The 21882-nt window shown below is 38.6% G+C and overlaps 1 protein-coding gene across 2 annotated transcripts in view; it reads left to right on the top strand.

The window, feature by feature from the left end:
• FBXL4 (F-box and leucine-rich repeat protein 4) overlaps positions 1-21882 on the top strand; it is a 62968-nt gene that overhangs the window by 30627 nt on the left and 10459 nt on the right. For both annotated transcript variants that reach the window (XM_009320145.1, XM_009320143.1), the window contains exons 5-7: positions 1487-1700; positions 18519-18590; positions 21065-21377. In XM_009320145.1, coding sequence (XP_009318420.1) covers positions 1487-1700; positions 18519-18590; positions 21065-21377 — 599 coding nt within the window. The remainder of the gene's footprint in view (positions 1-1486; positions 1701-18518; positions 18591-21064; positions 21378-21882) is intronic.

Below are 21882 nucleotides of genomic sequence, written 5' to 3'. Positions count from 1 at the left end.
GTAGCAATAGGAGTTTTTGTGCAAGCAGAAGCGTCGAGTCTCTCTGGCATTTCTATTGTATCAGTTAAACCCAAAAAGTAGTACTAACTTTGCGGTGAAAGTGTCAGAACCTAAAGCTGCTTTGTCTGCATGAAGGTTTTGGTAGGATAGAACTGGTAATAGAGAAGATCAAAATATTTATTATGAGAAACTAATTCATGCTCTCTCACAAGTAGCTCCATTATTCTAGGAAGTAACAAGGGGAACTCACTGCCGCCCATAGGTTAGGAACTTAGTTTTTTCTACTGGAGAAACTTAAAGTATAACAAAATCACTGCAAACGTGTGGGGTTTTTTTCCCTATTAAATATCAAACTTACAACCCTAGTGATTGATTCACAGTTTGAAGGTTATCTTTGCAATAAAAAGGGACATAAGCTTATGTGTTTTTAATTAAAGCTTGGATTAGATATAATAGAGCTTGAATTTCTCACACAAGATCTCTGACAGAAGGTGTAATTCATGCGGAGACCATCAAAGTTTCTAAATTTTGGATATTTTGTCTTCTAATATCTTAAATTTTTATAATTCCAATGAAAGTCGTGAAATAGTCCTTAGGAATCTCTGTGTTCTAGAACAGCTACAAAGTGTTGATTTTGACTTATTTGTTAATGAAAGGAATGAGATGTTTTTCTGAAAGTCTTAAAATACTTCTGAATATTTCATCCATTTAAAAGTATTTGTTTAACCTCATTTTTACACTTGCAGATTTTTCTGAAATAAAGAGAAATATGAAATTATTGGTGGAAACTTGCAGGCCATTGTCAAAATTGGCTTTGGGGACTGTTTAAAAGCATTGCAAACATTATCTGTGTTGTACTTTGCTCCATTGTCTCAGAGTAAATGGCAAGAAGGAAGCATGTTCCAACTTTCTAAACCGAAACAGAGTTTTCAAGACTAATGTTAATTTAATAAAAAGCCCTCTCTGTACCATTCTCACCCCCAATGATTCTTTTGCAATTCGTTTTCAAGGTAGAATTGCTTTTTCAGGCTGCTTTAGTGACATTAGCCTCCTTATGCCATGTATAGCATTATATAGCCTTCCGTGTTTCTGAAAATGTAGGTAGTCAAATATTCCTTTGTACAAAGCATTGTATAATATCTAGGTTATGTACAGTATCAAGTTAATGTTGATGAAACGGCCTTGACTCTCAGACTACCTTTGTTTTTTGAATATTGCTCTCTGACTCAAAACCTAATTAGTTTGGTCTCTTCTGGATTTGTACAATTTTGATTCAGCAGTAACTTCTTCAGAGTGGTTATGATTAATTTACTTTAACCTAATCCTTTTTTCTCTTAGTTAACGGAGGTGACATAAGAGCTGTGGTCTGTAGGCTTTTCATTGTTGAAAGGAACTGTTTCCTGGTTTACATGCTTAAGGTTTTGACAGTATTCAGACTCTCACCTGAAAGTACATTTATTTTTCACTTAAAATGTGTTTTTTACAGGTTCTTGAAAGTTTGTGGCTCTGAACTAGTACGTCTTGAGTTGTCTTGTGGCCATTTCCTCAATGAAACATGCTTGGAGGTCATTACTGAAATGTGTCCAAATCTTCAGGAATTAAATCTCTCATCATGTGATAAAATACCACCTCAGGCTTTCAACCACATAGCCAAAGTGGGCAGCCTAAAGCGTCTCATTCTCTACCGAACAAAAGTGGAGGTAGGAACAAATATTTTTAACCTTTGCAATAAATACTTTCAATCCTGGTAAAGCTGTATTTTTTTTTTTTCATTAATGAAGAAGTGAATTCGAATTTTGCATGTAAATTCAAAAGTAAATTAAGAAAATTCAAAGGTAGTTTCAAAAACCATAGGATTTTTTTTCTTATTTTCAAAATATCTTCTGGATTAAACAAAAATAAATAAAAAGCCTGCATATTTTAATTTGTGTGGAAGATTGCTTAGAACAGCTGGTGAAAAATCACCAATGTAGTGAAATCGCAAATGTGGAAGCTTTTCTCTTGTTTTGAAGTGTACTCCAGACAAACTGTATTTGGCAATAATACAGTAATTGGGAAATTATCCTGTTTAGTAACTTACTGTAACTATCAACATTATCTCCTTTAGAATGACTTACTAATTACTAGATCCCTCCTGTCTTTGTATATTAGCAGTATTTGAGACACAGAACACAAATTTTTTTAAAATACTTCTCATTCACAGTGTAAAAATTACTTCTTTATACAATTACTCAACTGCCCGATTCAGGGTTGTTATTTTTTGCTGCAACATACTTCCTATTTAAGATGGAATGCTTTTACATGCTACAGTTGAGAAGACTTGTAGTTTACTACATTTTACAAATGTTGTATCCTAGTAAATTCAGCAATTCAAATCGGAAGCAATTCCATTACTTCTCACTAGCTACATTACTCATGTATTACAACCTTGCTACTCTGTTTTACATGGAAGCTCTCATACTTTTGCTTCTCTTGTTGCAAAAGCTACTGCTTAGTAGAGCTCCAAAATGGGGGGAAAAACACGTCTCTGCAGTTTTTTCTAGCTTTTAGTTCTAGGTTAAACATTTTCAGAAGAGTTTGCTTGTGTGTGTTACTTCTGCTTATGCTTTTGGTACACAGAAGTGAGGTTATGACGCTGGATCGTGTGGGGTGTTAAGCTGTAGTGTAATGGAAGAACTGAAGCTGGGACAGTAGGTTCTGTCTACTAGATGTCCAAGGGGCATCTGAAGTTAAGTACCTTGTTTCATTTATAAGCAGTTCACACCTAACACCCATGCTGCAAAGTTAGTGGCATCTTCTTGTCCTTTTTTTGTTAAATCATATGTACGTTTGTGTCCAAGGTCTAGCTAGCTATCTGTAATGGTGATTTGGTAATGCAAGGTAGTTAGATTAAAGGGTAGTCTACCTGGAATGGTTGGCATTTGCTGTGGGGTATGCAGGCAGTCATCATGAAGCCGGTGCCCCTCAGTAACTTGTTACTCTGTGGTAGTTGCTCTGTGTATTGAAGCAATTGTTACTTTCTTCAAACTAAAAAATAAATTGGTGAGCCCTGCTTTTAAGAGCCTTTTGTATAGAGCTGAATCAGTGCCTTTGGCATATCTGTTCTGTTTCTAGATCACTAGTCTTTCTGTAAATCTTGGATAAATCTCCTTGCCTCATTTTGACTGTGGGCTCTAATTCACAAGGCTTTTTCAGATCCAAGAAAGATCATTGTATCAGAGGTAAAGATTGTATAATTTTTTTTTTCTACTGTTGAATGATCATAATCTTCTTGATTCTACTCAGGTAACTTCTAAAGTTTGAGACTTAGTGCTTGTAATAGTGCAGCAGCTGAGGTATACTCTGAAAATGATCAGTAACTGTCATTTCTCAGCTATCACTTTGCTGAACAGAGCTTGAAATTAGATTGAATGTAGGTGGTAGAGATTTCCTGACTTTGAAGTCCTTAAATTGTGAAGATTAATTTCTGCCTTTTATGTGTATGGACACGCATTGGCTTGTAGCTGACAAGAACGTTCATTCATAATCAAGCTTACTTAAGATTGTGCTTCTATTGTACACATAAGTATAAATAAAAGGCACTGTTCCTAACAAACCATGGAAGAGAAATTTCTAGAAATTTAAATAGGTAAATTGGAGAGGATGCTTTTGTGTTACTTGTTAACATGAAGCCACTTAACAACATATATTGTGTATCACAGGTGGAAAAGTAAAAGGGAAAGAATGAAGATGTAGCATAGGATTTGAATTAGAGGATTAGAGTTACAAAAGTCACAGATTTGTAGAAATAATATTACCTTTCTCAACGTTAGCTTCTCTTAATGCAAGTCTTTGGTTTTCTATACAAAATAGGCTGCCATTCCTTCTGTACTCTTCAGCTGGTACAGAGATGCTAGGTAGTAACTGGTGTCTAGATGCGAAAATACAGGATGGATTGATCAAGCATGCTCTGAAGTGATATAGACTTCTCTAAAACTTGTCAAAGAATTGTAATATAGTAGCGTTCTTGATTTTTGTGACATTTCTGCTACTACTGCATCTTCATTGTTGGAGCTTCTAAGGAGCAAACAATGGAACAATGCTAAAGTTGAATCAAGAGCTTGGCATTGTATTGTTGCCAACTGGACCTGCTCAGAGAAAAGAATCTGAGGCCGTGAATCCACTGAGGAAAACCGCTAACTGATTATTGTGAGATTATTAAGAGAAAGTAAGTAAGAAGGTGAGAAGAACAGAGCTGATGTGTGTGTTATGGTCCTTTGTAAAAGTTCTGTCTCAAAATCAAAAAAAGGAAGCCAAAAGAAAAATCTGTTCATTCCATTTAGCACACTGTTTTCCTAAATAAATCAGTGGTTTGCTTTTTCCTTAAAACCAAAGAACAAACAAAATAAAGCACCAAGTATCTTACTCTAAATTTTCTTCTTGCATCATATTCTAGAATGGCAAAGGTACAGGTCCTACCATAATTATCAGTGTTGTCATTTTTTGTGGCGGAAGGATGGCATCCCTGTTCATCCTGTGTCAACCGCCTTGATGTAAAAATGGGGTGATGCGCTTCTGATTTTACTGGAGATTTTGGGGTAATTGCCAAAATGTGAAGAGGGAGTGAATATGCAGAGAATAAGTAGGTAAAAAGTTGACCAAAATGAGTTCTCCAATGGGATATCATAGTTTTCTTTGTATCTTACTGCACACTTAGAGGCAGGCACTGGAATTGAAGTCTAGTAAAATTAGATCAGATGAGGAGGGACACTGCCTTTTGTGCTTGTAAACAGTCTGATGCATTTATTGTTATGGCTGATCAAGGTAAACACAAGTTGAATTATTTAAGCGAAGTGATTGTACTTTTAAAAACAGGCAACACTAAAGAGAACAAGGAAAGCAAAATAGGACTTAATGCTCTAATTGACTTTTAAAGGAGGGCCCCTCTCTGCATGTTATTTGTGATGCCAGTGAAAAAGGGGTCATTTTCCTACTCCACAGTTGTTAATCTCTGTTGAAAATGCAGTGTTGTGTTAGAGCACATCAGGGTAAATAGTACAACTTGTTCTTTTGGCTGTGAGTTTGGGCGTGTGAGTAAATAACATAGGCTATGGGATGAAAATTCTCCATCCTTGTCAGTATGTGATAAAGCTGTTTCTGTTTTTGCATGATGCTTTATAAAGTACAGTATTAACATTTTATTAAAAGAAGTGGTATTTTGATTAAATGAAAACAAACTCCCATGTACCTGTCCAGGTGTAGAATTTCCTTACTCAGACTACGTCTTGCAGTACTTTCCTTTTATTTTTTTGTTTTTTAATGCTAAAAAAAAAAAACCAGAGAAAAATTGCTTTTAACATTTAAGTTTAAAGTATTTGTTGTACTTTTTCTGTTTATATGATTACTATGACAGTAATGGATGAATTCTGAGAAAATACTCCAGTATTTTCTAGAGTATTGACTAGAAAATTGACTAGTGTTAATGATTTTTGTGTGTTAGGTACAGAAAAACAGATTTTGAGGAAAACGGAAACTTAATAAAATTGTCAGCATATTATGTAATCATCTGAGCAATTGCTATGAGAGTTTCTTGTTATTTTAGCTGTTTTCTTTGAGTAGGTTTTGTATTTAAAAATATTCCCATTGTCTCTGTAATTAAAGCTCCAATTTTTAAGTGTATGTTTTTAGTGAAACAGGCAATTCTGGTGTTCTGCTACTTATTGCACTGCATTGCTATTTTGGAGGATAGCTGTACCATCTGGAGGAGTTTATGGTCTTTTGGTCCTAACCCTGCTGATTCTTAAGGCCATATATAATGTTATTTCCTTGACTTACTGAGTGCAAGTTTCTGTGTACAAAATCGGTTTCAAACGTCTGAATTGAAGCTTCCAACACCCTTGAATTATTCCAACCTCTCTGTTACAAGAAGGAAAGTCCAGTGACTCTCAGTAACTTGTTCCAGGCTGAACAAGAAGGAAAAAAAAAAAAAATTTACATGTCCTGCATTGCTATACTCCTCCCCACTAAATGCAGCTCATTTTTCCAGTGCTTTAAGTTCATTATTAAAGGTTTCATTCTTAAAGGTTTTTCGATTATGTATATGCTTGAAATAATTTGTAACTTGCTTTGAGAAACTACTCTCAACATTTCATAAATGTAATTTCTGCTAGCTCAAGACCACTATTATACTTTTGGGATTTTTGTGCTGGTGGTTTTGGTATTTACTGATACATGACTCCATAATATTTATTCATTGGGAGTGTATTCACAGCATAATTTAAGCACTTGCTGGCATTGATACATTTGAAGAATACAATGAACAATAGAGGTATTATTGTATACAGTAATTGGCAATGCACATATTTATGGTTTGAGTATTAATATTATCTTGATTTAATGCTTATCATGAAGTATTCCATCTATATAAATAATGCAGCCAAAATTGTATTTTAAAGAAACCAAAGCCACAATTACAGTATGAGAACTTGACAGTCTCCTTATTGTTGGGTGTAAATTTTAATGTAAGATTATATATTTCATGTTGCATGATATTCTGAATTCTTTATAATGTGTGAAGAGAAAGTTTTTGAAGTTTGTGTTGCAATTATAATTGAAATACAAAATGAACTAAATTTAAATCAAATTACAACGGACAAAGGACTTTGTTTTGCACACATTTTAAAGCAAGTGTTGTATTTATAGATTTTATCTCTGATGCCTTTGACCAAGAGCAAATTCGGAACTTGGGCAGTTGTAAGAGAGGACACTGAAAATTTTAGATGCCAAGAAGAGGCATAAGAATCTTAGCAGTAAATGTAACAGCTCTTATTTTCTTATGCCATGAAAGAGTTAATGCTGCCATAAAATTGTTCTACAGCGTTTTCAGAAATAACCTATTATGGGTCATGCTATACTTCTGAGAGCTATTGTTTGAGGTTTTTCAGCTTGGACAAAATTTCATTGGCTTGGGTACAAATCTTTAGGATTAAGACTTGCAAGCAAATAGTGGGGAAAAAAGTGAAAGCCTCTAGCTGGTGGCAAATAGTCATGCAATACAGGGACTTGGTGGTGCCTTCTGATCCTGTGTCAGGCTCACAGGGCTGAATTTGGTCATTTAAGCCTGTAATGTGAAGAGTGAGGGGGAAGAATGAAGGTATAAAACAGATTTGCAGACATAAGGGAGGGCATAATTTGACCAAATGAAGCAAAACCAAAATACAGTAATTGAATTAACTACAGAGACTATTACTTTAATTGAATTAATTCAGTAATTGCCGTATTGCTTGTCCCAGTCCCTGCTGTGTCCCTGGCACTGCCAAGTAGCTGTAGAGAACAAAAAGGTGCCCCTGTACATCCTGAATCCCAGCTTGCAAATTACAGTGTGCCTATTTGTGAGAAGACAAGTGTTTTGACTTTTGAAAGGCTACATCTGCACTCAATAGTAAGGTTTGTTCCACCTTCATTTCCATGTACTTTCGTTCTTCTCTTACCTGCTGCTCATACAGTGTTTGTATTGCATCTATTTTTAAATCTGTGTCATGAAGGTTTGGAGGCAAAAGTTTTATCGCTGTCCATTGGAGGAGGGGTGGAGGGAAGGAGGGCGGGAGCTGATTTTTAACAAATATATTCCAATTCTCACCCTTTTCATCATGTTTCTTTCCATGTTGTATCTTCCAAGGTGATAGCTGATGGATGCTTGAGGGAGAACAGACTTCCTGTCCTAATGCCAGCTTATACTGTAAAGGAAAATGGCTTTGCTGCCATATTTATTTTGCATTTATAAATGAAAATTGTCTGCATTAATGTCTCTATCCAGAAGGCGTCACTTAAATCCACTTGTGATTGTGGTAATAAAGGGCAGGGTAGGGGGTTATCCCCTTCTGCAAACGTCAGTTGAGAAGGTGTGAAAGGGACTGGCTCCTACATCTGTTGACAGCTTTTTCTGCCTGGTTGGAGGGGCCAGCTGAGCTGGAGCCAGGTGGGCTGGGCTAAGCAGTCTCCAGAAGTCCCTTCCAACACTCAGCTCTTCTGTGATTCTGTGACTTGGTGCTGATGGCACTAATTGAGGACTTAACCCATGAGCTTTGTTCTCCTGCTCTGTGACCAGCAAAATGGCCGGTTGTGAGATGCACTGTTTCTGTATGCCACACTTTCCCCATCAGTAAAATTTGTTTAACAGCAACTTTATCATTTTATAGCTGTGGAATGAGGATAGATATACAGAAGACTTCGAGATTCTCTGATACATGTGGTACTACATAGGGTACTCTACATAGGGGTGTGTATAAGGACTTGAAATACTGTGCCTTGATAACATGTTTTTCTAAGTTGCAGGAAGTTGTTAGTTACAAAGCTCCTCTGGAAAAATTGAGAAAAGGATTGCTAAAGAAAGCTTGTTTAAGAGGTATAAGCATTTCTGTGAACTAAAAGATTGGAGACTTTCAGTGGTTATCTCTGTCTGGGACTGCATGGGTATCTTGTTCTTCCTAAAGGCCACAAAAACTACCTTGTAAAGGATGACGTGACCTGTTCTATTTGCTTCTTCATGAAATGGCACCAGTTAGCTCAGGGAACTGAAGGACTTAAGCGTAAAAGAAATTTGGCCACCGTTTAGTTCTAATTTGGCATGTGATTCCCCGCCATTTTCTGTAACTGATATTTTCTGTAACATTTCATTTAACTGAAAACTAATACACAGAGAAGTGAAAATAGATGAAATCAAAAAAAGGTGAACAACTTGAATAGCTTTGTAGACCTCTAGATCCACTTTTAGTTTCCAGAAACAGTATATTGTATTTCGTGTGTTATCAAATGTTCCTGTACTATCCCAAGACGTGTTCTTTCTGTCAAAAATAAGATACTGAGGATAAGTATTTATCCTTAGAACTCAAAATCTTAGAAGTAGTCTGGAAATGAGTGCTTTCTGGGAAGCTAACAGGTATGGAAACTTCTCCTGAAAACTAAAGCTAGCACTGTATAAGTATCTAAAATTCATTTTGTGTTCTTTTTTAACTGGTTAAACCAATGACTCTCGTGTTTGTAAACACACATATCTTCTCATCTCTCTAAACCTCTCAAATTCCTTTGTATCTTTAACATAGTTGTTTCAAAGTATCGTAGTACCAACAAGCACATAACTGAAATTATCTTGATGCCTTAAAATACTGTTGGGGGTGGGGGGGATGGTGGGGATGGACAAGAAAGATCAGAAGCATATTTTACAGTTTCTTTGCTGGAGTAGATTTAGATAAGAATGGTATTTCACCATTACTATACCTTTTGTTTTTGCATTATTAATGTATTACATTCTTTTTTCTGTGAGAAGAATTGCTTTTTGGGACTATTGTAGGTTGATTGTAGGTTGGTTTTTAGATGCCGAGGTACAATACCTTGAAATTCATGAAGTAGATTTTTTTTTTTACCTTTTTATAGGCAATATTGATTTGCCCTGTTGTACCTTTCAAAATAGAACGGTTTAGTAGAAGTTTACAGAATTCTGGCTTTGCATCTGATGTGTTTTTTAATTACTGTATTAGAATAGCAGATGCCAAGTAATTTCTGACATAGTTCTTTCACAGACCATGCCAAAAAAACCCCCACACCCAAACAGTTGATTTTTGGCTTTCTTCTTGTGCTATATGATGCCAAAGGGATGGGGGGGAAAAAGTATTCTGAATTTACATAGATTTTGAATTACTTTTGACAATCTTAAGATTACCTTTTACATTTGCATGAGGTGTTTGTAATTACAAATATTTATAGCAACAGTGGCACTCAGATTGAAATACAATTGTCTGCTTTCATCTGAGATTTTTCTTGGTTGGTTGGTTGGGTTTTTTTACCACAGGTAGTTCTAGTATGGTAGAATTTTTTTTTTTGTGCGGTACCTATGAAATAGAACTTCACTGGCTTAAGATAAAGACTGTGATAAATTATAATTGTATATTTTCAAATAGTTGATGGAAAACATTAATAACAATGTTTCTGCAGTATTTTTGCTACTAGAAGCCAAAATTGGAGGGAGGAACTTTGTTGCTGAGCTGTGGGGTTTTTTTGGGGGGTGTGGGGGGGAGAGAATTGGTAGTTGTTTTTTTATTTTTCGAGGAGTCTTACTAGAACTTCCTTTTATCCAGTTTTACATATGGAAATAAATTGCCATTCCAAAGATACCTTAGTCACATATAGTAATAACTGTAGTCTTAAAAAAATGAATCCAGTGATGTGCTGCCATAAAGATTCCTTGTCTCCTCTTTACACAGGAGCACATAGCAGTTCCTATTCACTAAGGTATTTCTGGAAGACCTAAACCAGAATTAGCATTTAGTTAAGTGTCTCAATTATTTTGCCTGAAATTAGAAGTAATTTGGTTCATTTTCTGAAATATTTTGGCAAAAGTTGTATATGTCAGTTTGTAAACAGAGGGGAAGCTGCCGTACGGAAGAGGACAGTTGGGGATGTTTCCTGTGGTTGGCCTTTTGAGGAGGGGCTCTCCCTCCAAAGGCTCGGCAGCAGACCGCAGCAGCCTTTCTCTGTCTGAAGGGTTCACGTTGAGAGATCTGGGGCTCGGCAGGAAAACAACTCCTGCCGGCCGTTGCGTGAGAGTGCCTGCCTCGAGGGAGGTGAGCGGGATTCAGGAAAGCTTGCTTTCTGGGTGCTGGGGCCGTGCCTGGGGCATTGCCTTACAGCAGTGCTCTGCTATCTGCCGCTTCTCTGGCCATTGCTTGAGCTCTGCTGCCTGTCACCGGGTATTTTGCTCTGCTAGCCGTCATGATTACCCTGTTTTTTCCATCCTTCACCTTTGATTGGTTTGTCTGACTTTGAGGACTCTGAGGAGGATAGTGATAACGATGGAGATGTAACTGCCCCGAAAGAGGCAGTGAGGGTGTTCCCCTTAGGAGGTTTCTGTCGGGTGTTCAGTCTTGCAGATGAAGCAGCTGAATTTGGTTGGTGGTAAGCAATATTTCTTGTACTAATTCAGAGTGGGTGCATGTATGTATGTAGGGACTTACTGCACACCATTGAAATACCCAGAGACCGCATGTGACGTGGATGATGCTTTAAAGCCAGCTTAAGAGCCATCACATCTCTCAGGTGATGATCACATCGTATGTGTGACCTGTCTGTATTAAATGTTTTCTTAATGTCTTCTTTCCTGTCCCCTCTGTTTTCTTAATTCTTAAGGGGGGAAAACTACTTTGCTGCCCACGGAATCACTAACCATTGCGCTCTTCAGAAACAGATCCTTGATGAAAAGCGGGATACAGCTGTTGTTAAGTAGGATGGGTCTTACCAAAGGAGGTTTGAACTGTTGGTGTGAAATTGGGAAGGGATAAACTTGTAGCTGCTAGTCTGCCCTTCCAAAAAGTTTGGCCTTGATTCCAGTAGTCAGGTCGTTCTGTAAAAACTTCCAGATACCCTTTTGATTCAGATTACTTGATCCCAATAAATAACCTGTGTGAGATGATTATCTCGATGTCAAGTGGTAAGTACCATATGTGTGATTTCTCTTCTTGATTTGCCAAGAGCTTGTTTGTAGTTTTCTTAAAGCAAGTGGTAGTTTCCTTCCTCTCTGCTTTCCCATCGACTTGACAGTCAGCTTTTTGTTTCACCATGGGGTTCTCCATGTGTGTATGTTCAGCATTAAGAAGTTTGGTTTTACTTGTGATAACTTGGCAGATCTTTATTATTATTTTAAGGAAGGCGTTCTTAACCTGTTTGGCATGTTAACTTGCTAATTTCTGTATCATCTTTACTTTGTAACTACATCCAGAAAGATGTGATTCAGACTTCTTACGTCTTTTGTATGTGTGGTATGTCTCACTTGGTTCTCCAACAGGAGAATTCTAGTCTGTGGTGTGCTGGAGGCCTTGCGTTACCTATAAGGAGAATTCCCAAAGTCATTTTACACACAGTAATGTGTATGCAGTAATACTTGGGTGCAGGACAAGGCAGTTGCACAGGAAGGGGATTTGTATCTGCAGTGGTAGAAGTAGCACGCATGACGTGTGTGCTGAAGTTTGAGATGTTTTGGTCTAATCTGTTCCCACAGTTGTGCGTTTGTATGGCTGAGTCAGCTGGTCCCACCTCCCTTGCTGTAAATTTAAAGCTTTTGGGAACAAAAGAGAAGTTCCTGCCCAGATCGTGAACAGAGGAACCTTTCTGTGCGGTTCTGAGAATATTTTGATTTCTCTGCTGAGGGATCTGCTTCTGAGAATATGGATGCGATTGATGGGCTGAGAGAGACATGGAAGATTTCATTGGCCTGACCCTAGTCTGTAGTTCTCCAGTTCTCCTTTCTGTCTGCTTCTCAGGTTCCAGGAAGAATTTTAAGGAATTCATTCAAAAGTCATTGACTATGACTTTTATTAGGAAGACAGAATACTTGGAGTACCCTGCAGAGTTACCTCCTCATTACCACATTTAATGCTCCTCATTCAGGCAAGGTTGAATTTTCTGTCTTGGATTTTCACTCAGATTATTAGTTGCTACTAAATGGAATAATATTGTCAGGTGTTCTGTCAGATAAATAAGCTCCCAAAACATAACTACATAGTATCAAATGTATACTGATTGTTTGATGTCCTATAGTGTTTGCCTAATTGCTGTATCAACTTTTAGCTAAATGTGTTGAGAAATGTAAACTTGGTTTGTATGCAAACAGCATGTGGTAGCTGTTGATTGAGTACTGAATATTCAGGGTTCCACAATTCTTTACTGGCCGGCTGATCAAATCTTTTGATGCTTTTCCTATTTGTCTTATGAAAAGGTGATTATTTGTGGAATAAGCTTGTCTAAATATGTTATCCAGTGCAATTGGTTAATATAGTCCTAAAGACCCTGATTCTAACCTAAAAGTAAATATTTTTTACAATATTTTAACATAGATCTGTAGAGTAAGATGAAAATGCTACCTAGAAACATGAGTAAATGCTGTGATAGAACCTGTTATTAAATATAACAACCTCATAAATTTATATGCAAAGGCAACTCACCTCAAAGACTCTTCAGGATGCATTTTTTTGATGGAGAGATAAGTAACTGAAATATGAAAAAGAAATTGTAGTCTTTAGGAACGTTGTTATATTAATTCTTTGTTATTGTGGAAAAATGCAATATTCTTGTTGTGGTGAGCTTGCAAATGTAGGCGTTATCTGATACCTGCCTGCAACTAACGCTATATAAGTATTTGAACGTAAGTGGAGACAACGGGGTTTGGGGCGGATAGGGCAGGAACGTCTAGAGATGAGGTTGTCATTTGGAAATGATAAGAAAAAATAATACAACTTTGGTTGTCCTCTCATACAATGCAATTGGGGAGGGGGGGGATTAAAGGAATGGTTTTTTTTATACCCCTAACTTAAATTTTTAATGTTAAAAAAACCAAAATTCAATTCTTGCATAATTCATTTTTTTCTTGGACAAAGTGGTTAACTGAAGAATTAGTAACTCTGATTAAAAACATAGCAAGCAAGGGAAACCATATCTAAAGAAGGGAGGAAGCATTCTTTAAGATTGCTTTCTCTCAGCATTCGCTTCATTGAAAAATTTGAAGAAAAAATTGCAGGAGAATAAAAGTCTTGTAAAAGATTTAGGCTCTCAAGTTGTTTCGTTGAGGGGCTGGAAGAATTCCCAATTTATGTCAGACACAGTTCTTCTGAGAAGGGGAAAAAACAGCCCGTTGTTTGTTCCCAGCATAAAAAGTAACAATTTTAAAAGTAGTTTTTAAGATTTCTCTATAAAAAGAAAGTTTATAAAAAGGTTGTCGTGGTTTAACCTCAGTCGGCAACTGAGCACCACACAGCCGCTCGCTCACTCCCCCCCTCCGCCCCCGGTGGGATGGGGGAGAGAATTGGAAGAGTAGAAGTGAGAAAAACTCATAGGTTGAGATAAAAACAGTTTAATAATTGAAATAAAATAATAATAGTAATAATAATAATAATAATACACAAAGCAAGTGATGCACAATGCAATTGCTCACCACCCGCCGACTGATGCCCAGCCAGTCCCCAAGCAGCGGCCCCCCCGGCCAGCTTCCCCCAGTTTATGTACTGAGCATGACGTCACATGGTATGGCATGTCCCTTTGGCCAGTTTGGCTGTGCCCCCTCCCAGCTTCTTGTGCACCTGCAGCCTTCTCAGTCGGTAGAGCATGGGAAGCTGACAAGTCCTTGACTAGTGTAAGCACTACTTAGCAACAACTAAAACATCGGTGTGTTATCAACTTTGTTCTCATCCTAAATCCAAAACACAGCACTGTACCAGCTACTAGGAAGAAAATTAACTCTGTCCCTGCCGAAACCAGGACAAGGGTGCTGACTGTTTCTTCCCTATCCCAACCCTAAAACTGTTGTTTTCCTGAGCTGTTCCTTTAATCTTCCAGAGGCACACTGTGGTGCACTTATTTTCATGCCTTTTATTATAGTGCAGCCATTATGCGATAGCCATATTATAGTGCATCATTTGTATTTTTTAAAACCTTTTGTATTTTTTTTTTAATCTTGGACTACTTGACAATGAAACTGCAATGAGTAAATGGTCAAATATTCAAAGTGCATCTTTCACAGGTGAGCCACATCTGCCACAGACAGAAGGGTTTTCTGTTTGAACGGATATTGAGCTCAGGCTATCTGTTGGATGCTTTCCTTATCATACTAACATCAGAAATATTTGCACTTCCTGCTGGATCATGAATGCAAAAAGTCCTGAAAAAAGTCAAGCAAGATTCAGTCTTGCCAAGTGTGTTACTCTGGCACCAGTGTTTGGTTTCTCCACTGATGGGTTGTCTGTTCAAACCAGCCACATTCTTGCAACATCTAAGTCAAAACTTAAGTGGGATGTCTAAGGTCTTTACAAAGACAGGTAACATACAAGTTAGTCCAGTATCAGCTATTTAGTTGAAGTATACGCAGCACATAAATGTCTTCCAGACTGGCCTGCGTTGCAGAGTGGAGGACTTTCATGTTTGGGCAGACTTCTCACCTGTCTCATGTGGAGTAAGTTAGGATTTAAAGCGGTAATCTCATCTCTTCTCTTGTCCAAGGCAGGATCAACTCTGATGTCCTTTCTGACAGATGTTTGTCTGACCTGTTCGTAAAGTCTTTAGAGACTCTTCAGGCAGTCTGCTTCCCTTTTCTGCGGTTTAGGACTAACTGCCATGCCTTAAAATATTTCTGTAATCTGCTCTGTAAGGTTGTGTTTAGCAGCAGTATCGTATCCTTCTAATCGGTTTGATGTCAGAGTCTTCTCTCTCAAAGCAACTCCTGCATGGTCTCAGCTGTATGTTTTCCTCATCTGAAAACACCTTTCCTGGGTATGGAGGATAGGGTAGACCATTTTATTTGGCCCCTTTGGACTCTTCCTGTTGTCTGTGCCATCTTAATAAAAATTGATTATTTTAGTAGTTTTTGTTTTGGCTTGGATGGCAAAAGACATTTAGACCACTGAAGCCACGCCATACATTACTTCACGAAGAAAAAGTAATTCTTACCTTAAGTCTGTTTCCAGGGTGGAGGTTTTTTTCTTTGTTTGCTTTGCTTTGTTGTTTGGTTTTTCTTTGTGTGTTTTTTTTTTTTTTTTTAAATCATCCACACTTTTCTTTTCTCAGTCTCTGTAAAGGGGAGCAGGTGCGAAGCCAAACCTTACCTTTCGTTCAGGGAAAACTCAAAAATCTCCAAACTATACATGTCTTGGCTACTAGCCTCGAGAATAGTATTACATGGGTAATCTTTGATTTGACTGTCTCTGCTTGGCTAAGAAAGTGAAATTAGACTCTCTCCAGGTTAAAGCTTGCTGATCCAGAATTTAGGTGGCCTGTTAGCTCCTCTTGCAAAGTACTCTAAAATCTGAAGTTTGGCCTGTGTTACAGCTTCAGGGTTGGGTGATTGCCTTGCTCTTCTCTTTTGCTTAAATAGGACTGTTATCACTCATCTTGTATTGCAAGTCAGAGAGATGAATTGTACAGCCAGATGGCTTGAAACAGACAGGTTATTACAATGATAGTCCTTCTATATGTAGTGCATATGGATTCTGTGAGCTGCCATTCTCTCCTGCTATTTTCATGTCCTTTGCCACCTGGATTCTCAATTGACTGAGGTACAACTAGGCATGCACAAAGGGTTTTTTCTTCTTTCTTGACATATGCAAACCCCACCTCAGTTACAGAAGAACAGACACTGCAGCTGAAAGAAATCTGATTTGTTGTGTGTGGGCATGTATGCACCCCAGAAGAGGAATTAATATAGCTGCTATAATTAATGTTGAGTAAGTAGTTGTTTACTCTTGGGCTTGACTTGGCATGATTTATGATGGTGCGACATGGTGTTCTACCAAGCTCCCTTCTAAGCACACTCCTAGTGCTTTTTTAAAAATGTTTGGGTTTTTTAAATAATGTTTAAAATATTACTTTAGGTTTTATAGGTTGTGGAAAGACCTCTGAAAATGTGGACTCAGTGCGCATCAATACAGGAAGGACTGTCTCAAATTAGAGAGAGACTAAAAAAAGGTATTCGGAGAGATGCATCAAATTCCTGTTCAAGTTAACAAAAGTAGCTCAGTTATCTAATCAAGATAACTATGAACATTAGCCTTCCTACTTATTTCACCCCTCTCTGAAGAGGAGGAAGTATGGAATTGATCTAACATCCTACAAGCTGGTCAGAGTGACTGTTCACTTTTGCACTGTTTATGTCAATTAAGGAAAGATGTTGCTGCTTCCCATCCTTTCAGGGCAGTGTTTAAATTCCAGTCTGGAAACCATTACTAAAAACCATGGTGGAATGCATCAAGGTATTCGGCTTTCCTGTGGAGTCACCTGAATACTTGCAGAAACCCTGTTTAGAACTGTGTGTGCTGTCAGAGACTGATTTATTTAGCTCTGATATTTAAGGTTTGTAGAGAGGGGTTTGGGGATTTTGCTTTTCATTTGTGCACCTGAGCAGGTTCTAAAACTCATAGCTTTCACTGAGTTAAATAGTAAAGACTATGTCTCATTCTCTTGGAGTTACTTGTTTATTCAGGTTTAATGATCCAAATGAAGCATTTGCTTAATAAGTATGTTATTTAAAACGTATTCGATATTTACGCATTTACTAGCTTTGAAGTGTTCTTCAGTGTTACCTCTTTAATAATGATTCTTTAATGTTCTGTTTAATTCCCTAGCTACCTTTTTTTTTTTAAAAACATGAATGAAAGTAAAGCAAGCAAGTGGACAGTGGCTTTGTAAGACCTCTGCAAAGATATATGTGAGGAAGGCTTACTCATAGCGTCTACTTCTAGGCTGCCTTTGGGAAATCAAATCTTGGAAGGCCAAGTTGGAAGCTGAGGCTCCATACACATCAAGTGTTGGGTGTTTCTAATTGCTCCCTGGAGACACCTAAATTAGATGTCTGAAATGGTCTCCATGAGTACCCCACGCTATGTCCCTGTTCTGTGTCTGCCAGCCTTTCAGTGCAAGGGATCAGATATTTCTCCACAGTGGCATGACAAAACATCGTGTTCCTGCCAAGTTTCATTAGAATATAACTGAGGAAACTAAATAAAGCATTTTACTGTAAACTTTCTGAAAACAAGCAAATTTTTATAAAAAAAAAAAAAGTCATACTACCCCTGCATGCAAATATTGAGTAGTGTTCTTGTAGGAATTCCACTTATTAGCAGTAGATTATTTTGTCCCTTATATATTGCTTGGGGTTTTTTTTTTTCATTAGAAACTTGTATATCCTGTAAACATCCACAGACTTCAACATTCTTTTTTGCACTGTGTGTATTTCCAACTACAAAACAAAATATTGCTACAGACGATGCAGAAGAGTCTTTTCTGTATCTCAGAAACACAAATAAAAACCCATGAAGTTTCCCTTGTTGTGGAACAGAACAGCTGCATACTTTACATTTTGTAAGATGCATCCGATGTTCCAGTCCAATTTCAGGCTGAGCAATGTGCAGTACTTTCTGAAAAGGATGGCCATGTTAAATGGCAGGAACATGACTGTAAAATACACATTATATCTGTTTCAGTCTGCATGCAAGTAGTGACAGGTGCTCAATGGTTGTCAGCATCCTTGTCAGCACGGAGACTCCTTTGACATTAAAGTCACCAGCTTGGTTCTGATGCTGCGCAGCTTTATTGGCAGTTCCATCAGGCTGCAGCTGATCAGCGAATGTCAGAGCCTCCGCTGTTGTTATGGTATGTCGCCAGCCGTCTGTGTTTCGGCCTAGCCTTGCCTGTTATTTGAACTTGCCACACTTCTTCAGCAGCTTTCCTATGGGAAATGAGCAGATAGGTCGTGGGTGTATAGGTGTCTTCAGGGCAATGCAAAACCACTTCCAAAGTGACTTGCATAAAGGTTTGTAATGATTACCGTTGCTTTAAGCAAATCAATGGGTAGAGTACCCAGGGACTCATTAAGTGGCATTTGTGGTGTCTGTAACAGAGTTTTGAGCTGTATTTCAGGAAATGTGGTGACAGCCTTTAATGTCTAATTGACCTCTTCTCTTTGTTTCACTTTCCATATTTCCTTCTGATGTGTTCCCCTGTGGCAGCAAACAGCACTGCTCAGTATTCTGAACTTCTGCTCGGAGCTGCAGCACCTCAGCCTGGGCAGCTGTGTCATGGTGAGTACTTATACCACTCTGATGTGTGTGTGTGCATGCACACTTGCTTTGGACCTAGACCTAGGTTTATGTGACACAGACATGTTAAATGGTAAGTTGACGTTGTACTATACTCTCTTGAAAGGTCCAAGATGAATGCAGCTTAGTCATATACTTAAGGGTTACATACTAGTTAGTAGGCCTAAAACATAGCTTGTAGGCTTTCTCATAGTTCTTCAGCCTCCTCATAAGTTTTGGGGCGTTCTTTATATGCATAATCACTTTTTTTTTTCCAAAACTAATCAAGACTGACTTATTTTTATTCAGACCAAATCATCATTCCTAGCAGACTAATGCTTGTGTCTGACCCTACAGTAATAACCATGAGAGAAATATTTTTAGCAAAAGCTGTTTGAGTCATAGACTTGTTGGGCGCACTCAGTGATTTAAAGAAAGAGAATACAGGGACAGCAGCAGTTCCTGCAGGGCACTCGTCTGAGCTGTACTGCATGTGTGTGCCAGAGCTGTATGTAGTGGGATTCTGGCTTGCTGCTGTCCCTGGTGGTAGACATGCCAGATCACTCATCAGGGAGACTTAGTTGACCTTCCTCGTCATTCAAGAAGCAAGTGACAAAGCAGAATTGGCTCAGCCTTCCCTCATGTACAGAAGAGGAAGGCAGTGTGACTATGTTTTTCCAACAGTCCTTGTCTTCCTACAGTTTTTGATAGTGGATTTCATTCCCTTTGCCTGTATAGTGGGACCCTGTTTCAGTCCCTTTGTCTTGCCCAAGGTAACTAATAAGACTTCCATAAGAAGATGGAAAATAAGGAGGTGATTGGTGACAGCCAACATGGCTTCACTAAGGGCAAATCGTGCCTGACAAATTTGGTGGCCTTCTACGATGGGGTTACAGCATTGGTGGATAAGGGAAGAGCAACTGGTGTCATCTACCTGGACTTGTATAAAGCATTTGACACTGTCCTGCACGACATCCTTGTCTCTAAATTGGAGAGACATGGATTTGACGGATGGACCACCTGGTGGATAAGGAATTGGCTGGGTGGTTGCACTCAATGAGTTGCAGTCAATGGCTCGATGTCCAAGTGGAGACCAGCGATGAGTGGCATTCCTCAAGGGCCGGTATTGGGACCAGTGCTGCTTAACATCTTTGTTGGCGACATGGACAGTGGGATCGAGTGCACCCTCAGCAAGTTTGCTGACGACACCAAGCTGTGTGGTGCGGTCAAAATACAAATGTCTGTCAACTCTAAGCACAGAAGGGCTTAGGCTCAAGGGCAGCCAGTTTTTATGAGAGCCTTTTTGTACTGGCTTAGAAGATATTCAAAGGAGGAGAGACTCCCTTTGTCTCTCCTGTTGGATGCCCTATAACATAAAAGAGGCAGGTTCATATTCCTTTTGGCCGAAGAAAAATATGAAGCAGGATGTGCGCTTGCAGCCCAGAAAGCCAACCGTATCCTGGGCTGCATCAAAAGAAGCGTGACCAGCAGGTTGAGGGAGGTGATTCTGCCCCTCTACTCCACTCTCGTGAGACCCCACCTGGAGTACTGCGTTCAGCTCTGGGGCCCCCAACATAAGAAGGACATGGACCTGTTGGACTGAGTGCAGAGGAGGGCCACGAAGATGATCAGGGGGGTGGAACACCTCTCCTATGAAGACAGGCTGAGAGAGTTTTGGGATTGTTCAGCCTGGAGAAGAGAAGGCTCTGGGGAGACGTTATAGCAGCCTTCCAGTACCTGAAGGGGGCCTCCAAGAAAGCTGGAGAGGGACTTTTTCCAAGGGCATGTAGTGATAGGACAAGGGGTAATGGCTTTGAACTGAAAGAGGGTAGATTTAGATTAGATGTAAGGAAGTAATTCTTCACTGTGAGGGTGGTGAGGCACTGGCACAGGTTGCCCAGCAAAGTTGTGGATGTCCCCTCCCTGGAAGTGTTCAAGGCCAGGTTGGATGGGGCTTTGAGCAACCTGGTCTAGTGGAAGGTGTCCCTGACCACGGCAGGGGGGTTGGAACGAGATGATCTTTAAGGTCCCTTCCAACCCAAACCATTCTATGATTCTATGAGATGCAGCAACTGATCAACCTAGAATGGAAATAAACACATTCTTCAATCTGCATGTGCTTATGGTGGCAGCGCCTATGGTCATAAAAACAGTTTTAATCATCTTTTGAAGGAAAAACAACTGTGCAATAAGAAGAAGGGGTTTTCAAAGAAAATGAGCTTTTCACTGCATTTTCACTGATCTTTAAAATTAAGTGAATTTAAAAACACCTATGTCTGGGGGTTGATAGATTTATTTTATTTTTGTCATTTGTAGAAGTAGACCTCACTGTACTCTACAATGAATAATTATCAGAGTTTTTTAGAAATGACAAATGCTCAAGACAGATCTGCAAGTGTGTTAGCAAGCAAATCCTGAAACACCTATGTATGTCTGGAAAGATGGTATACAGGACAACGTGTTTGCTTTCCTTGCAGATTGAAGACTATGATCTTATAGCAAGCATGATGGGAGCAAAATGCAAAAAGCTTCGCAGTCTGGATTTGTGGAGATGTAAAAACATAACTGAAAGTGGAATAGCAGAATTGGCTTCAGGCTGCCAGCTTTTGGAAGAACTTGATCTTGGCTGGTGCCCTACGTTACAGAGCAGTACAGGCTGTTTCACAAACCTTGCACGTAAACTCCCGAACTTGCAAAAGCTCTTTCTTACGGCCAACAGGTCTGTGTGTGACACAGACATTGAGGAGCTTGCTGCTAACTGTACGCGTTTACGGCAGCTGGATATATTGGGTAAGAAAATGTAGAACTACTGGTAAATTTCTTACTGTGTCTCAAAAGTCTTGCTGTTAAAAAGGAGTCTTTAAGACAAAACTGTCTTCTAGACATATTTTTAAATAAATATTTCTTAAAATTATGGTTTAGCATATGAAAAAAAAACCAGAGGGAAGTTTTACTCGCTGCAGTGAGTTTCTGACTTAGAATCCAGTGGATTTATACCTACAGTGTAACTTGACTGCTTAGTATGAATTGCTTAAACTGAAATTTAAGTGCGAGATTTTTCCAGTAACTTCTAGTTTCATGACCATTAGTTTTTTTAAACTGAAATCTTTATCTTTTGACTGTCAGAAGATCCAATTTCTTCTCCTTCTTTCTGCTTTTGTTTGTTGTTTTATTACTGTGAATGACAAAGTATATTTATAGTGTGAGTCTGTGATCAATAAATGGATTTCCGCTTTTGCGCAATACAGATACACCAAGCAATACTGAATTTCTTTGTCATTTTTACCAGGAATTG

The sequence above is a fragment of the Pygoscelis adeliae genome, unplaced genomic scaffold (assembly GCF_000699105.1).
Source record: "Pygoscelis adeliae isolate BGI_AS28 unplaced genomic scaffold, ASM69910v1 Scaffold41, whole genome shotgun sequence".
Lineage (NCBI taxonomy): Eukaryota > Metazoa > Chordata > Aves > Sphenisciformes > Spheniscidae > Pygoscelis > Pygoscelis adeliae.
The sequence above is the reverse complement of the archived record's forward strand: the minus strand, read 5'-3'. Positions and strand labels throughout refer to the sequence as shown.